General features: G+C 36.9%; 1 protein-coding gene across 2 annotated transcripts in view; it reads left to right on the top strand.

The window, feature by feature from the left end:
- The window catches only part of lrrtm4l2 (leucine rich repeat transmembrane neuronal 4 like 2), a 28,519-nt gene extending 16,185 nt beyond the window's left edge, over positions 1 to 12,334 (top strand). For both annotated transcript variants that reach the window (XM_056236647.1, XM_056236646.1), the window contains exon 3: positions 12,192 to 12,334. In XM_056236647.1, coding sequence (XP_056092622.1) covers positions 12,192 to 12,260 — 69 coding nt within the window. In that variant the 3' untranslated portion in view covers positions 12,261 to 12,334. The remainder of the gene's footprint in view (positions 1 to 12,191) is intronic.
- Positions 12,335 to 18,203: the final 5,869 nt, after the last annotated feature.

Raw genomic sequence — 18,203 nt, 5'->3', positions numbered from 1 at the left:
TAAATCCATTGCAATTCAGAAGACATTTAGAAACCAAAAACTGAAAGTTGTCCTATTCCTATCCCATTATTGACACCCAATGCAGCAAAACCAGCTGAGAACCATTGCCTTAACTTGTCACCATAATGATGAAAGTGATGATACTGGCTTGTCTCCAAAGTGCTGATGTGTGACATTCAGAGAATGTCACATTTTACTGTGCTTGATAGTTCCATAAAGATGTCAATCATTTCCCCACCAGTCTTGAAAGCTCTCAAATTATAGAAATATACAGTGTGGCATATGCTCATATGCATCATGCTGAAGGCATTTAGAGCTCATACCTCTCAGGGATCAGTGAACTGCATCATTCATCTCTCTGTTCACCCATACAAAAATTGTGAATGGTTTTTAGGAGGCTTGAGTATTTTAGGATCAGTACTGTAATTGTTAAATGTAACACCATGGGCAGAATAAATTTTGCATTTGCGTAAACATCATATTCACATGCTGTTCATGTGCTAATTTTTTAGTAGATCTCCCGTATTCGGTTGACAGTTCCCAATTCAAAACCAGCTGTCGGTCCTTTATGTTTTGATTGATTAAGACAACCCGATGGAACAGGAATCTTGAATTTCAAAGGCAATGGTCTTGGCATAACCGCTGTACATCAAGCTCTATTTTAATCTGTACCAGTACTGTGACTAACTTCTCCAATCTTCTGGTGACCCTATAATCGAGATTGTTTTCCTAGTCTTTCAATGACACTTCCACCTTGGCTTCACACTTCTAATCTCAGCATGAAATTGCTCGTTTTTGCATCCCTGCTGAAGGTTCCTAAGTGGATTCTTGCTTGCTTGCTTCTGCTGCAGATAAGGATGCTTTGCCTCCAGAACCATGAAGTGAAGTGAACTTGGGAGTTGTAATTTTAAGCTTATTTTTTAGACTGAATGCACATCACTCCGGGTCCAATTTCAGCCAGCGCGTTTTCAAGGTACTTACGCAGCAGGTCGACATGACTTTTATAGAACAAATCAAGGTTTTAAAGTATATGTGTAGGTGATTAGAGGTTAGATTAAGTCCTTGTGTGAATCTTGTGAAGCCCATCAAGAACATGCCTGAGTTATAATATATATATATATATATATATATATATATATATATATATATATATATATATATATATATTGCATAAAGATATCTAAGCATATTTGCATTATGACAATTCACATTTCTACACAACATTCTCATTACCATAATGTATTCTTAAGTTTTAATTTAGATTTATTTTAATATTTCCATTATTCCTGCTGTAATTTATTGTGTTTTTTAATCAGCACAAATTGAAGACAATTAAACAAATATTTATATGAATATCTTATAACTTTTTATTGTATTACCGCAATGAGAATATGGGTGGAAAAAATGGCTGAATGATACAAAAAAGGCATAATTTTCTTCATGCAAAACGTAATTTATTAACTGTGTCAGGTAAGTTACTCTAAAAAAAGGAATTAGCCTAATTACTAGCTACTAATTACATCTTCCACAGTTTAATTAGAATACTGTAATAATTATTGTCTAGTATTACATCTCTAATTACTTTCTAAATTCCTAATCGACCGCAACCAGTTGAGCAATATAAGGATAGGCATGAAAATGTTATTTTAATTCTGTCAAATAAATAATATAAAATTGCATAAATTATTCTTGAACTGACCAAAGTATTTAAAGTGAGAAGGTTACATTAAAAACATAAATTTTAACATCAGACATTACATTTTGAAATTGATATTATACACATAAAGAATTTTTCTACAGTATTTCATACATCAGACGTAACTGTAATTACAGAAAGATAAATAGTAATTCCTTTCTTTACTCCATTACAGTGTAGCAAATTAGCTCTATTAAATATTAATAATCAATCATAACTTGTTATATTTGACTAGCTACAATAACATTACAACCAATTACTCGGTTCATCCCGTGAACACTCACTATTGGTTATTGATTGATTAATAGAAATGTACATTTCCGGGGCATGGGAAATGTCTTTCTTACTAAGTACTACTAAGAGCAAGTAGTCAAGATCTATGATTAGTGACTCCAGATATGAGCTTGAGACACGGACAACTTTACGTGTGACATGAACAAGATTTTATTAACTAGACTAAACATTTAAACTACTCTAACATACACATACATACATGCATACAGTTTACCAAGGGAAAGAGAGCTGAAGCAGAATACAGGAAAGCAAGAAGTTATAGCATTGTTTGATGTTCAGCAGATCAACAGCCTGAGCAAACCACCAGTTTAGTTCTAATACACCCTTCTTAAAAAGGGCTAAGGATACTTAATGTATCAAATAATGAGACTAAGTTTGGTACTTGCATGTCTCGTCCATTTGAATTAATCTGTCCTGATGCAATTTGTTGAGGCTCCAGTTGATCTTTGCTGATGTGGTCTTGATGAGAGAGAACCAGTGGGTGTCAGAGGATCTTTGGTGAATGGAAAGACAAGGCCGCAGCCTGGCGCAAGCTTGGGGGTGCTTGGGGGACTTCTAGTTCAGCATCATCTTCACGTTAGGACTTCTCAGGAAGGACCAAGAGAGTAAGAGAGCAAGAGGCTAAGAGAGCTAATGTGATGATCAGTGATTTGTAAAGCGTGAAGATGTCACACCCTCTGGAGGTTTGCGAGCCTAATACCAAGATGTCCCTTTGGAGGGAGTTTTTACGACCCTTTGTGTTCTAGCAGGGCATTTGAATATTTCATTTCATTGGGTGTTTACGAAAAGAATCTTCAAGATTCTTATAATACTAATGCGTCATAAAGTTAGCAAAATGTAATGTAAATTAACAAATGGGGGACGAAGATTGGAGTTTATAGAGACTAAACATGCTACACATATGATTTTGGTTAACTATAGTATGCAAGTCATGTTTCAGACCAAAATAGTTTAGAAGAGAGAATGAAGACATAGGCCAAAACCACATTAAAGGAAAATCATGAGTTGGAAAATTAGACACATGTTAATACATCACATGGTTATATATCTGGAATATATAGGATTAAACGGGTTAATTTCTCCTTCTCAGCAAGTGAGTCACAATTCCCTGCATATTCCTTTTGGTCGTAAAACTTATCTTACTGTGATAGTCTTACGTAATAGTCTTACTGTGTCCTGTAACAGGACACCGAGTTCTGCCAGTGTGTTAGCTTCATTTGGGATGTTAGTTTTTGGGGGAAGTTTCGTAGAACTTTGTTGGGAGAGTGAGTTTGCTGGATTATTCATTAAATATAATGAATAATTTGTGTATCTGATTGGTCCAGACGCTACAGCAGTAATTAATTACTTAGTAATGTATTACACCCAACACTGTTTGTATTTTTAAAAAATATATTTTAAAATCCTTGCAATATTGATCAAAACTGGGAAGCTGTGTGAACAGGCCTACATTGATTGTGATTGTGGCTCATGCAGATCATTTAGGCAACAACACTATCAATGAACCGATAACTCCATCACTTCCTGCAACAAAACAGGCCTAATAATAATAATAATAATTGCTCGAAATTTGCACTCAGAATTAAACTGCACGCCTCTCTTCCCATGAACATAAGCCAACAGTGTTTACACAGACATCACGTTTATTAGCAATCTTAAAACAACTGGCTAAACGGATGAGATAAAAGACGAAGTGTATTAATAGACTGCAGTTGGCACATTTTTCGGAGCCTGCGGTGTTTTCCGAGGGAGAATGCAGTGCTTGTTTTGTGTCAGGAGCCTGCAGACTGACAGATCGGAGTGAAGATACTAATATTATGCATATGTGCGTTACATGGGAAATGGATTGTGCTGCAAGGTGAAGAGGGATTTGTTTCATGAGCTGTGAATAATCAAATCATAAAGATCAATGTGAATTAAAAAAAGGGTTTCTGTATCAAGATTTCATATTTATTAAGTAATATTGTAAAATCTGCAGTGGGGTTTGGTGACTCATACCTGTCAAATAAAATGCATTGAATTCTGAGGAATATTAAGTGGCTTCACATAAGAATATCAACCTGCGTTGTCATATCTCGAGGAAGCCATTCATATGAACTCAGAATATTGCGTATTATGTGTGTGAGGAGAGAAAACATTACAGATAATCCAACAATGCTCTTCAATCCTCCCTCCTGAGACTCACGCTCTTTGCATAAGATGCAAAACCCTTGTTTTCACTTGGATCAAAAGCAATGTTTAAGTCAACCTGATATCCAATCTAATTCCATTTACTTTCGTAACATTATAAAATCTAATATCGATCATAAAAAAATATTATTTTTTTCAGTGCATATTATTGCATAGAAACAAAGTAGTATTTACACTACCGTTCAAGTTTGGGGTTGGTAAGAGTTTTTAATGTTTTTTTATCATCAAAAATACTGTAAAAACAGTAATATTGTGAAATGTTACTACAATTTAAAATAACTGTTTTCTATTAGAATATATTTTAAAATGTAATTTATTCATGTGATCAAAGCTGAATTTTCAGCATCATTACTCCAGTCTTCAGTGTCACATGATCAGAAATCATTCTAATATGCTGATTTGCTGCTCAAGAAACATAATATCAATGTATGAACAGTGAACAGACAGTTCAAAAGAATGTATTTGCATGTATTTTAAATATTTTTTTAACAATGTAAAAGCGTTTACTGTCAGTTTCGATAAGTGAAACCCCAAACGTTTGAAATGGTATTGTACATTATCCATTATAAAAAGCAACTATGTCATCAAGCCCTCTTATTTTTCAACCCCTCCTCAATCTGTCATATATATAGAGACCATGAATAATTTCCCTAACAGTGTTGGGGAAAGTTACTTTTAAATGTAATACGTTACAATATTGTGTTACTCCCTAAAAAAAGTAACTAATTGTGTTACTTAGTTACTTTTTATTGAAAAAGTTCTAGGAATAAATGTAAAGGCCCTTTCAAACCAAAAGTGAAATGAATAAGCCTCAGGCTGCAGGAAATGCACATTTATGACCAGCTCAAAGAAACCTTTCAGCAGTGCTGCCATTCTGGATTACAGAAGAAAGTTCAACACTTTTACTTCAGCAATTAAAATAAAACACAAATGTGATATATTTAACTCAAATCATGTTTGCTTATTCGTATGGTTGAATTGGATCATCAAAGGTCAGCAGCAAAGTGAATAAAGTGAGATTAAATACATAAAGTATATTTGCATTATATTTAACTATAGCAGGTTTGCGTAAAATTCTGAGTTTGCATTTCACAGCTTTTCTTCATTTTGAGGAATACTGAATCGGTTTTTGAGTAAATGAATGCTCACATTCAGTCTAGAACTACAATATCCATCATGTTTGCACAACGCCTCTGCACTTATGCTGCGTTCACGTCATGTCATAATTACCGAAGTCTCGAGATAGCAAAGTGATGTTCTTGGAGCTGATCACGCCCTCGGACTGGGAATTATGTGTTTCTATGGCAACACTATCAATGCCTAAATGGATCTGCAGAGGTCACGTGGTACAAGTAGGAGCTCTCAGAAAATTCCCATCTTACATACTGTAATAATGAGCTCTATGAGGACATAAATCTTGTTATTACGGTTATACAACAAGGCGTGAACCTTTGCCCCGATTTCTCTCAACATCAGGACAGGAGACCTGTCAGGTAATAAATGGGAAAACAAAGTAACTTGAGTTACTTATTTGAAAAAGTAACTCAGATATTTTGCTGTAAATTTAAAAGTAATGCGTTACTTTACTACTTGAAAAAGGTAATCTAATTACGTAACTTGCGTTACTTGTAATGCGTTACCCACACACGTCCTGATTTTGCCGAGTTAGATGCGTTCCTGGGTCAAAATATTGTATTGCTCTTGGAACAACATTCCTGTCAGAAAATTTAATCCTAACCCTATCCCTACCCATAAGTTATCCCTAAAATCAGAGGGAAATGTTAGGTGAATAACACTGATGTAGAAGCACCTAACCCTGGTTGTAAGCCTAAACATGACATAAACTGTAAACTTGCCCCTCAAATCCGATTGGTTGATCGGAATATTGTTCCTGGATAAACAAAGTTGTTGATCCAGGAACACGTTGTACTTGGTGAAATCAGGTTCTGCTATTACCCCCAAAACTGTTCCCAAAGGATCACATCGGCCCAGAAACGACAAACGTAGAAGGAAGAGACTGTCTGACCATAAACATGACAAACCACAGTTCTTATCTGAAATAGCTCATATCACAATAATAGACCAATCATTTAAACACTGTAATTGCACAGCAGTGCTGGTACGTGAGTGCTTATACAGAAAACACAAAAGAAACCTACAGAAATGTGTGCAGACATAATCAGTATTTTTTGTCTAAAAGTAGTAAGTAGTGATTATTTCACAGAAACAAGCCTAGAAATAAGCGGTTCTTCTCATGGATATCTAGTTCATTTTATCTAGTTCAGTCTCAAACAATACACAGGAGTATCTTTCAAATGTTTGATGCACTAATCTGGAAATCTTTTGCCAGTGCACTCGTTGTATCAATGCTGAGTTGTCAACGTTTCTGTAGCTCTTGCTTCTCCTGACCTACTGACATAATGCAACCATTTCTGTTTCTCCTCCATTTAAGTTAAATATGGCATATGCACATACAGTATGCCTGCACGCGCGCACACACACACACACACAGTGCAACAGCAGAGGTGCAGAGCTTGAGGGACGGTTGAGCTCAGAGGTTAGAGGAAGTCCTCCCTTATTAGAGAAATCCATTGGCACAATCGCTTCATTACTGCCCTTATGGTCTCCTCTCTCTCTCTCCACTCTTTAAGGAGTGAGAGAGGAAATTAAAGTGAGCAGAGAAGCATAGAGCAGAATCCATCTTGGATTAAAGGTGCAGATTAAAAACAAACTGTGCGGCAGGATGTGAAGGCTATTTATATCACACTGCGATGAGACTTCATCAGAGAAAGGAAGAATTTGCCTGAACCCTCGACCCAGTGGCTAATTAAACAGAAGGGTAATTCTCAAATTTGCCGTTCCTTCAGAGCTATCCTCTTTTAGTTTTCTTTCTTCCATGGAACACAAATGATTTTTGTTTCCCCTGAATGACTGGTATGTTTCCATTCAATAAAAGTGAATGCTGTAGAACATAATAATGTGCTGTTGCTTTATATTCTCAGGGTCTATAATAGACTAAGTTATTTTAGCTTATTTCTGTGTATGCGCAGCGTAAGTGTGTATTATAGACATTTTCACATATGCTTGTTGAACTCATGCATCTTGATTAGTAAAGATACAATTTGTTAAAGAGAACCTTTGGCTACCCATTCGTCATTCAACAGATGCTATCAAGCTCCAAAAATGGTAAAAATACATTATATTTCAAGTCGTTTGAAGTGAAATGACAGCTTGGTGCTCATACTGTCACTTTTAAGTTCAACAGGCCTCGTCCTCGTCTACTTTAATTGCATGAAAAGAGCAGCTAGGACGAAGTGCCTTTGTGTTTCACAGAAGAAATAAGGATTTTATGACAAAAAATTTGGGTGAACTACTGTAGAGCTAAAACACACACTAACCGGTTAAGGCCCGATATACTCATGGCAAAGTTCTGTCCTTTTCTATGCTTTGGGGTGAAAAGAAGTTCGAAATACGTGACCAGCAATATACTGTTAGCGAACATCTCGACACCACCCACGCTGCTGAAAGCGACGTTTAGATGAATCTGTAAATATGCGTTGTGCACTTTCCTTTCAACAACAAAAATTAAAGTAGTAAAAAAGCGGCAGTTAAAAAAGCAACTGATCTTAGTGATGTGGACATGTTTGCCTGAGCTCCGCAATTCGATAGTCCAGTAATGTCACGTCACGTTTAGTTATATAGCATGTTATGCATGCAGCTTTACAGCATCAAACATGAAAAAACAGTGTCAGTGTCTTTCAATTAGAATTACAACTTCAGTTTCTACTATAAAGTGACTCTCTACCAGTGAATTCATGTTTTTACTTGCTGACGTCTGACCTCGATGGACTAAACAGAAGCAATGAACCGGAGAAGATTTCCAGGTCAAAGAAGGCGGAGTCTCAGAGCCACACCTATCTATTACATCATCGCCACGGACCAATGGTAGTTCGATTGTGTTTACCAGCCAGAGCAAACTTTTCCGGGAAGTTCGCAATGGCAAAGTGTTTAGAACTTTCTTTCTAAATGACATCACACCAGGTCATTTTTCGATTTCGCTTGAAGTATATCGGGGCTCTCAAACTACTACAACACATACCAAAATGTGAAGTATAAAAGCACGCCATGTTGAAAAGATCAGAAGTTGAAAAACTCAAACTTGTGGAAACCGACTTCAGGACTTGGAGAAAAATAATTGCGGTCTCAACTTAAAGTTGTTCTGTGCTTTCATCAAACATAATATAAGAAATTCTATATACTTGATAATAACAATATATGTTCTTTACTAGTAAATACAAATTTAATATGCTTGCATTTTAAGTTTAAGATATTATCACTACATAACAGTGATGTTGAACTTTCTTTGTCTAACCTGTGTATAATAATAATTGTAGTATCAAATATTGATATTTTTCAAGGTATTGCATCGAAGTTCCAGTAGCGTGCCAACACTACAGCACAGTATGCTAGTATTCCCTTTCAAACATAGCCAGCTTCCAAAATCCAAACAGCATTGAAGAAACCAAATTGCAGTCTAATCAGCAAGCAAAAGAGTCTTTCCTGCAGAGAGCTTTAAAAGGTCAAAATTCTCTCTCAGTTATCAATACGCCGGCAATTGTAGAACTTATTTAACTTGATTCGGTTATTCACAGCTAACAAGCTGTTCCACATTTTGCCCTCTTTCATAAAGGGGGAACTTAAAAGTGCAGTTAAACTTTTCTTGAAATGTCCCCTCTGAGAATGTCACAGTATTGTGAAGATATCACCATCTCTCCCAGCAGATGCTTGTCTATTTTTTTATTTTTTTTTAGCAATTACCAACATTTGACATATAAAAGTCATTCTCCTGCTAGTAATAGAGACAATTATGCAGATCCAAACCCTTTACGACCCCTCTGGGTGTGCATTTGCATACTGCCATCACAGACGTCAAAAAGGAAATTGTTGCATGACCTACATGCTCATTTCACTCCGAAGGTTTTTCCCATTTCCATGTTACCTGATGGGAGTATGAGTGAATATTGCGGGTGGGTGTGTAAACGCCATGTCCACATTCATGCAATCACCTCTGGGATCGGATTCAAATTGGTATAAATGTATAGTTACAAATTAGGAATGATTGCACATGCATTCTTCTTCCCAGACTCTTTTATTGTAAATCCTCTCCCGTTCATTCCCAGAGGAAAGTAAAAGTACTTTCTTACACATCCTTTTTTTTTTCTTCTTTTTTTTTTTTGCATGTTCTACATGTGTCATGCTGTATAATACCTTAAAAGAACCATGGAAGTAGTCCGTGTGACTTGTGCGTTATATCAAGTCTTCTGAAACAAACGATGCTTCGATCATATGGCTCCATTTTTTGAGTTTTAGAGGGGAAGATTATAAATATTTCCCTTGCACATGCTATCATTTGACTTCAAAAGACTTGGAATATAGCACATGAAAGTAAATGAAGAGCAATAGCATGAAAGAGCCATATTTACCAATTTAATGGTGTCAAGTTATGAACTCTCATTGTGTAGCAAAGCACTGCATGAAGATTCTTCAAAATATCTTTTGGATTCCATCCAGACAGCAACATAGTGTCAGCCCCAATCCGGGCCACATCTGGCACATGTGGATTCAACACGTACCAGATGTGGGCCGGATCTGGGCCGACACCATGTTGCTGTCCGGGCATGGACAATCATGCACTCAAGCACATTTTTATTTTTTTCCTAAGAAATTGAAACATCTGATGCATGTCGACAGATAAAATGACTAACAATTACATATATCAAAATTCTATAAGACTCTTGAGCTTTAAAAGATAAGCCTCAACCTTTCTTTTTTTTTTTTTTTTTTTTTTGGTCTCTCTGCTGTTCGATTCACTTCATCCATCTGCCATATAATATGAAATGTGTTCAAACCAGCCAAGTGTTGATGTTGACATTTTTATTTGTCATCATAAGAATTTATGTGGCCCATCAGTTAATTTGCTTCACCGCATGACTCATGATTCTATTGTACAGGCGGAGGTAGAGTGGCCATCAAGATTTATATGTGTGCACGTTTATGTGTCACAGTGTTTGGCTCGCTTCTCCTGGAGCTGCTGTCCTCTGTTCACAAGGGCTGATAAATCAAGGGCAAGTTTGCATACAAACACATGCACATGTTAACACGCATGAGTGCAGACGTGTGTGGAAAGGGCAGTTTGGCTACAGAGGTGCATTTATAACAATCCAGAGCTGGCATTATGATAATAATTTCTATTGTACAGAAATGAGTACCTCTGATGGACAGACTCATTTAGAGTCTCTGAGGGAGACTAATCAATGATAAGGTGAGCGCAATCCATTCTCCGTCTGGAAACCTCTATTGCAGGACTGATGAGGTGCAAATTAAAAAGCCATTAGTGAAGCATCTCCCACCACGGTGAACAGAGTCCCTGGCTAAGTCTATCTCTGAGGTCGGAGTGATTTATAACAATCAAAGAAATCTCAAAACTCAAGATAAAAAATAAAAAACACACACACACACAGTTGTTTAGCAGTAAACATCCTCCACATCACAGACGGATAGACGGATAGACGGATAGACGGATAGACGGATAGACGGATAGATGGATAGATGGATAGATGGATAGATGGATAGATGGATAGATGGATAGATGGATAGATGGATAGATAGATAGATGGATCTAACCAATCAAACTCTCTTGTTACTTTGTAGAAGATTGCTAAATTGTGCTGGTTGTATAGCACTCCCTCATCCTTAAAAGCCTTGAACAAAACTATGAAATGTAATAAAAAGACCCAATACGACATCAGATAGTAGTAAACATGGTCTATGCTAATCATTTGTGCTAATACAGCCTTTATAATAGTCCTCTCTAAATAAATCAGTCAACAGACTCACCGTAACACTAACTGGATGTTCATTTGACAATGTCAGTTATGAAGAGCTTTGTTGTAAAATGTTTTGTAAAAAGTTCATAAAAAAATGTCAACTTTTGACTTTCCTAAGTTGTTTTGATCATGTCAACATATCAACATATGTCAATCATGTCAACATATTATTACATATTAATATGATATTATGCATATGTTTCCTGCACATAACTGTTTTTTTTTATTTGCCTATTTATTCAATATAATAACACTAGACACAAAGTCATGCTCTTGCTGTCACCATGTTCAGCTCAGGATAAACATGGATACTGAATCCCACTCGCTCAACTTTGTGAGACATGAAAGATGATTTATTCATAAGCTCAATAATTACAACTCTGTGGAGCCCTGTGATTGAGAGATTAGACCCCTACTGTTTTTGTGTCTTCCCACAGAATGAATATCATATATTCAACTGCAAAATATAAGCAGCATGTAAACTCCTCCGTTTGGCATATGATTACACAAAAAGATTGTTGGCTGGATGAAAGGACATTGTAGGGAACAAACTGCACTTTTCTGAACAGTGGTTCCACGTTAATGATCTGTATGTATGCGGTAACTCGCACTTAGAGCAAAACGACCAAGCATGCATGGCGTCTTTACCAGAAGGGACCGTTTTAATGATTAATTATTATTTTAAACATGAAGAGCTGTTCGCCACGCAGCATAGGTTACTCTCTATTTGAAGATGAGCGGATGTGAAACATGTTTATGCGAATTAAGTGAACCGTTCAGCTCGCGAACACGCCATTTAGAAGTTAATTGGAAAAAGGCATGCGTTTTAAAAATGTTCCTGGCTGCGTGAAGAAAGATACCAAATATATAGTTGTGACAGTTAATTGATTCCTCAATGAGAGTCTAAGACGGCATAGCTCGATTAAAAGCAAAGGATTGTTTGCACAAGAAACATCATCTTGGGAACGCTATCAAATTAAACACATTTGAAAGCTAATTTGTCAGGCTGCATTGAGTCTGGGTGTAAACAACATGCTTAGTGCATTCCAATTGTGCTGGAAAAGTGCCCATTACAATGCTATATTTGTTGTGTAAACCTAATTCCTTCTTGGTTGTTTTCACAGAATGCATACACGACGTATCCCAGACCGCTACCGGGGACCTGGATGGGAGACATCCCCACAATTCACTGAGGGGGCCCTTGAGAAAATACACCACTGCCCCATTATGATTTGCAGTGGCTCAGATAAAGCCTTTCCTGGATTTTGCTTCAGCGCTGAGAATTTTCCAACACAAAAGGAGCGGAATCTGAAAAGAATTAGGCTGGATGGGCGGCACACATCCTCAAACGCTCATTTGGGGCCCTTTCAAAAGTGGAGCAAGTGGATACGGCATCAATTTGACACCCCGTCCTCGAGTCAAACCGGTTTGGTAGTCACTTCGACCAACAATAAACGTCCCCCACAATGGGGCTGGCAAGCATGCAAGGCAAATCTATCCGTAATGAACCAGCAAAATGTTTCTCGATGCTGCCATTGTTGCTGTATGATAGCTACTGCCTGCTCTCCCCACGGAATCGACACCTACCGTCCGACTTCCTCCAAACTCCCGTCCTGTTCATCCCTTTGTGTTGTGTTGTGACGTATTCATGTCGATCCGTTGGAAACATCTCTCATGATCAGTGGACGGTAATTGCTCAATTGAGCACAACCCACGAGGACAACAAAACAGAAGATGTTGTTGACTGCTGTGAAAACATAATGAAAAAAGCCTGTTTGTAAGGACTGTAACCTCACCACGAGTTCCCACTGTGATTTGATTTCAACCCTGGCTGAACGTGGACTCACCACAAGAGAGTTGAGTTGTGGGTATGTGTGTGTTGTGGATGTGCTTTGTTTTCTTTTTCCGTTTAAATCTGGAATTTCCATGCTTTCCCTGGATTTTTGTTTAGGAGTCCTTTCTCTTTGTTCTGACCGAAAAGTTAGCTGACTATTTTTGTATGAGCACACATTTTTTTAAACACTTGCATCTTGATGCCTTCTTGTCGCCCAACATCTAAACCCACTGATCAACCCATCAACAAACTGGACATTTTCTACAACAAGTACTCTCATTATTTTGTGCTGCAAACTTGGCATAGCATAAAACTGGTTCTAAACTGATGGGACGCAGATCTGTTCTGATCAGGGTCGTAGACAATAAATAATAAAATGCAGCTAACAATGTAATCATGCATAGTCAAGAGAGCAAAATAAATGTGTGCACAGTTTTTTTTTGGCACAAATGTATTTACTAGACAAAATATGATGGCAAAATGGAGAGGGTACATGAAAAACCATGAACAAAACATAATGAACATAAGGAAAATGTGACCTAGGCTTTGTTAAATACGGGTTCACAGGGTTTGCATTGACCACAATGTGTTTTATATGATGAATTATTTGTCTGGTGACAGCATCATACTTTAGAAAACAAAATTTTTAGCTTTTGTCATGGTAATAATTTAGCATACTGTCAGGCCTTAGCATTTCTTGGAAATATTACTACATTTTAAAGTTTGAATTTAAGGACATTTTTTTACTTTTTGTACGACAAACAATTTAGATATCACTTAGGGTCATCACTTGATTTTCAATCCGGGTCCTGTTGAGAACCACTGACACAAGTACACACTACAACCATCTACATTCATCACATTAGTATTTCCCTTCTCTGCACTATGAGGAGATGTACAGGACCAATTCAGAATGATTTCTGAAGGATCATGAGACAAATTTTGCCGACCCCAAACTTTTAAATGCAAGTGTATTAGCTGAAAAAAAAACACATGTAACAAGTGTGTCTGTGCAACAGGAGGGGGAAAAAACATATTAATGTAGCTAAGTGTAACCAGTACATCAATGAATAAATGGAAATGGACAGAAAGCCACTGGAAGGATTATGCACATGCACATCCATCCGGCCCCTTACATGCATCATAATTGGTTAGCTGTGTCTTTAACAAGTAACTTGCTGAATGAGAAGGAAACCTGCCAAAGCAAAACAAACGGTTATTGTTATCGGTCAAGGTTATTGGCTAAAGAGAGCTGGATTTGAGTTAGAGAAAATGTGATGCTTGCACATGCAAAACTGCCCAGCAAGGGCATTGCTATGCAGTTGCTAAGGTGTACTAAATGGTGTAAGTGCATTGCTATTCTGTTCTGGGTTATTGCAATGTCATAAAAGGCCCACATGCAAGTATTTATGATTTTCTGATCTCTAGATTGAAGGCTTGGGTCCTTCTATTTCTGTGGTAATGTTTTGCCAGACAGAAACCATAAGTCAGATCGCTTCGAAAAGTAATAGAACATCTGCATGATTTGTGGTATCACGTCCTAAGCACAAATGCTGCCGATGAACCACAAATGGATGAGTCACGCACTAAAGCGGCTCTTAATTCTGAGCAATAGTGATAGTTATGTTTGCCTATGCAAACTCCACTGAGAAAATATGTAAAGCAAACCATGAAGGTGTGCCATCATGTGTCCTTTAGTGAGAAATGCCCACCCTAAAAGTCTTGTGTAATCAGATCCTCTTAGGGAGAACTGCGTCTGCCAAGAACGCACAATCTATCAATGTCACTGGCAGGATGGTCTGACGGTGGGGGTTTCTGTGCAATTTACTTAGTAACATTCCACATCCTCTTGAAGAACAATAAGCCAAATCATTTAAAGATCTCAGAAAGGGAAAATGGCTCTCCCCTGATTTATTGATTCTTCTGAAATCTTCAAGTCAGTAATAAAAAAAACTAAAAAGGGGTGCTCAATCATGCATCTCGATCTAAAGCACGATATAGTGTCTTCATACCTCCCACGAAAGAACTGGTCTCCTTTTTGGTCAGATTAAATATCTTTCAGTTCTCTGAGGCTTTTCACAAGTTGATCGCTCAATACGAATGCATATTTCTGCTATCCATCCACTTCTCAGAAAGTACAATGACCTTAGGTTTCTAAAGCAAAACTGGGCAGTTAATGCAATTTGGTTCTATAAGAGGCATCTTTTAGATGAACATGTTCAAGGTTCTGTACCATTATGACTGATTTGAAGTAGACAGACAGTGGAGATGTGTGTTTAGAGCTCATGCGTAAACAGGGCCATGGACAAATTGCCTAGCTTTGCTCTCTCAAGGAACCCTCACATTTTATTAATTTAAGGACATATGTGTTTTGTTTGAAAATGAGGATTTTCAAAGCATTGTTTAGGTTCTTTTTTAAACATAGAACCGCTGCGATGTTATATTCTATGGATTTGTTATTCGACATTCGAAATCCAACGTCATCAGAAAACTCCATTTGTTGATGTTTTGAATTTCAATGTAGCCTATGTAAGTGATTCTTAACCCAAAATGTTACATATTGCTAATATATTCGGAGGTCCAAAAGTTCACAATGAAAACCTGGGATTATTTTCCCCATTAAAACCTGGAAAAAAAGAGAGAGAAGCTATTCAGTACGTCCCATCCTCATTTCTTGTTTCAATAGGAATCAAGTCACAGGAAACAAAACATACTCGTCCATTACTTTCAACAGGTCACCTATTTCCAGGTCATTAATGCAAGAGAATGACATCGACCTTAAATCCATGTTAATATGTCGGATCACCTTTTTATTTAAACTTTCCACTCAATTTGCCATGCTGATAATGTCATTTGCAATGAAAAACATTTACCAAATTAAACTAAAGATGCAAAATAGAAAAATCTCTTTGTAGAGTTAGATTTTGGATCCCAATGAAAAGTAAGCCAGTACCAGCCAGTATGGACATGAAAACCAGGAGAGAGAAGCTGGGTTGGTTGGAGGTTAACTGCACTGACAATCTGAATCTGTGCTTGTGTTTGTGCAAAGGATAAACTGCTCCTCCTCTACTGTCATACCAGAAACATCATGCATGAGTTCAAGGAAAACAGTCACCCATATCATATGCAACACTCACAGGATCACGTTGACAGAAGAGACATTAGAGAGTGAGTTCAAGGAATGTTTCCGGGTTCAAGGCAAGTTAAAGTCTATCGATAGCTTCTGTGACATAAACTCAACCACAGAAAGACATTGATTTGTACAAATGATTCAATTTAACCAGATCAAAACTGTAAGATATGGATCATTCAAATAGGAACTGCTGCTTCATAATCTGATTTGTGCACTTTGGATTCGAGTTCCTCTAATGCTTTTGGATGGTGCATTATTGTCGTGGCTTCAGAGAGGTCTTTTGAATGTTGGGATATTGCACACATGCCAGTCTATACCTCGTATGGATTGACTTTGGAAATTTTTTTCCTTCAGTTTTCATTTTTGGAGCTCAATAGCACCGGTTCTCATTCACTCGTGGGAAAATTAAAAACGAAAATTTTAAATTTCCTTTTATGTTCCAAAGGAAGAATAAACAAAGGTTTATGTTCTTCTTTTGTAAGTCTCCTTAGTGACAAAATCTTACGTCTTTCCACTTTCGTCCAATGTTTTCTTTCATAACATAATCTTGGAAAGCAAGATAGCTAAAACGGAATGAATTCTCCCTGGAAATGTGTAATTTGTGTATAGGGAGCAGCAGTATTGACCTTGGTTAACAACATGAGACCAGTTTAATGGTTTACATTGATGCACTTACAGTGGAAATCATTCTGAAGAGTTTTATTTTGGATATGACTTTGTACAGAAAAGTTTTTAATCACACTATCTCTCATTAACACATAACTAGTAGGTAACACATTATGTTTAAGTCTTGTCATCATACTTTTAAAAAATGGTGTACTTTAAAGTTTATCCTTGTTCAGTGTCCAGTGTAAGTGCATTAAGGTAAATGAACCTTGTGCTTGTTTTTACAAACTGAAGTTTTGAAGTTGAAAAGATTTTCTCTGGTAATCAACAGCATGTCACAGATGTTATCCGTATAACTTTACTTATTGGACCTAGAACATTCCTTCATTAAGAACCCATTATAAAGATACATCGAGCACACTGTGACAAACTCTGCTTTTGTACGTTCACCATTCTCTGTGATCTTAGTCCCGCACCTGGCTGTGCCTTGCAGTGTGCATTTCATACAAATATCACAAAAAAACAACATAATGCTTGCCATGTTCATGTGTACAGACTTAACTCCTGACCAGAGGTAAAAGATATGTTGATATTTGTATTTTTATCTGTATCCTCGGTATGTATGTTGCTCTCTTTCTTTAGAATAATAAAAGTAATACTTTTCCTGAAAGACTGTGATTTGTCAATGTTAAAAATATGAGCTGCTGACGTACATGTTGCAGGTTTGAATCCTGCGGGTCAATAACATTCACTTATTTAAAATTGTGCTTATATATTTTTTTTTAAAAAAAATAAATTGTGTCATTCCAAAATGCTGTTTCTCATGAAATTTATCATGACCATACACTGTAAAAAATATTGTTGGTTTAACTTAAGTTACCTGGTTGTTTTAATACAATGGAGGAGATTGGTTTAATCAACATAAATTCAAAATATTATGTTATGTGAACCACATTAATTATCCAAGTTGATTTGACAAAGAAAAAAGTTGTGATAAATCATGAAAACATTTTTTTTACAGTGTATAGCTATTGTCATCCCATTTTTGCCCTCCAGATGTCTTTAAAATGCACATATACTGTTTGTAGATCTGGGGAATGAAGTGTACTTACACACACACAAATTGGAATGTATATATTGAATTAAAAATATATGAATAATAATTATTATTTAAATGCAATAAATTACATAGAAAGATTTGAATGAGAAAGGGAAGGAAGGAAGGAAGGAAGGAAGGAAGGAAGGAAGGAAGGAAGGAAGGAAGGAAGGAAGGAAGGAAGGAAGGAAGGAAGGAAGGAAGGAAGGAAGGAAGGAAGGAAGGAAGGAAGGAAGGAAGGAAGGAAGGAAGGAAGGAAGGAAGGAAGGAAGGAAGGAAGGAAGGAAGGAAGAAAAAAGTCTGCTTAATGACTACAGCATAAAGATTTGGGAATTGGTAATCAAGGCATTTTCCCTGAAATGCTGTATTTATATGTGCCTAATATAAAAAATTAATCAGAATGGCTGGCAGTGGCCAATCAGTCCCATTCTGTATTTCATAATAGCATAGCAAAGAAGAAATTGTTT

This window comes from Rhinichthys klamathensis, unplaced genomic scaffold (genome assembly GCF_029890125.1).
Source record: "Rhinichthys klamathensis goyatoka isolate OS25496 unplaced genomic scaffold, OSU_Roscu_1.1 h1tg000459l_1, whole genome shotgun sequence".
Lineage (NCBI taxonomy): Eukaryota > Metazoa > Chordata > Actinopteri > Cypriniformes > Leuciscidae > Rhinichthys > Rhinichthys klamathensis.
This window is presented reverse-complemented; position numbering and strand designations above follow the sequence as displayed.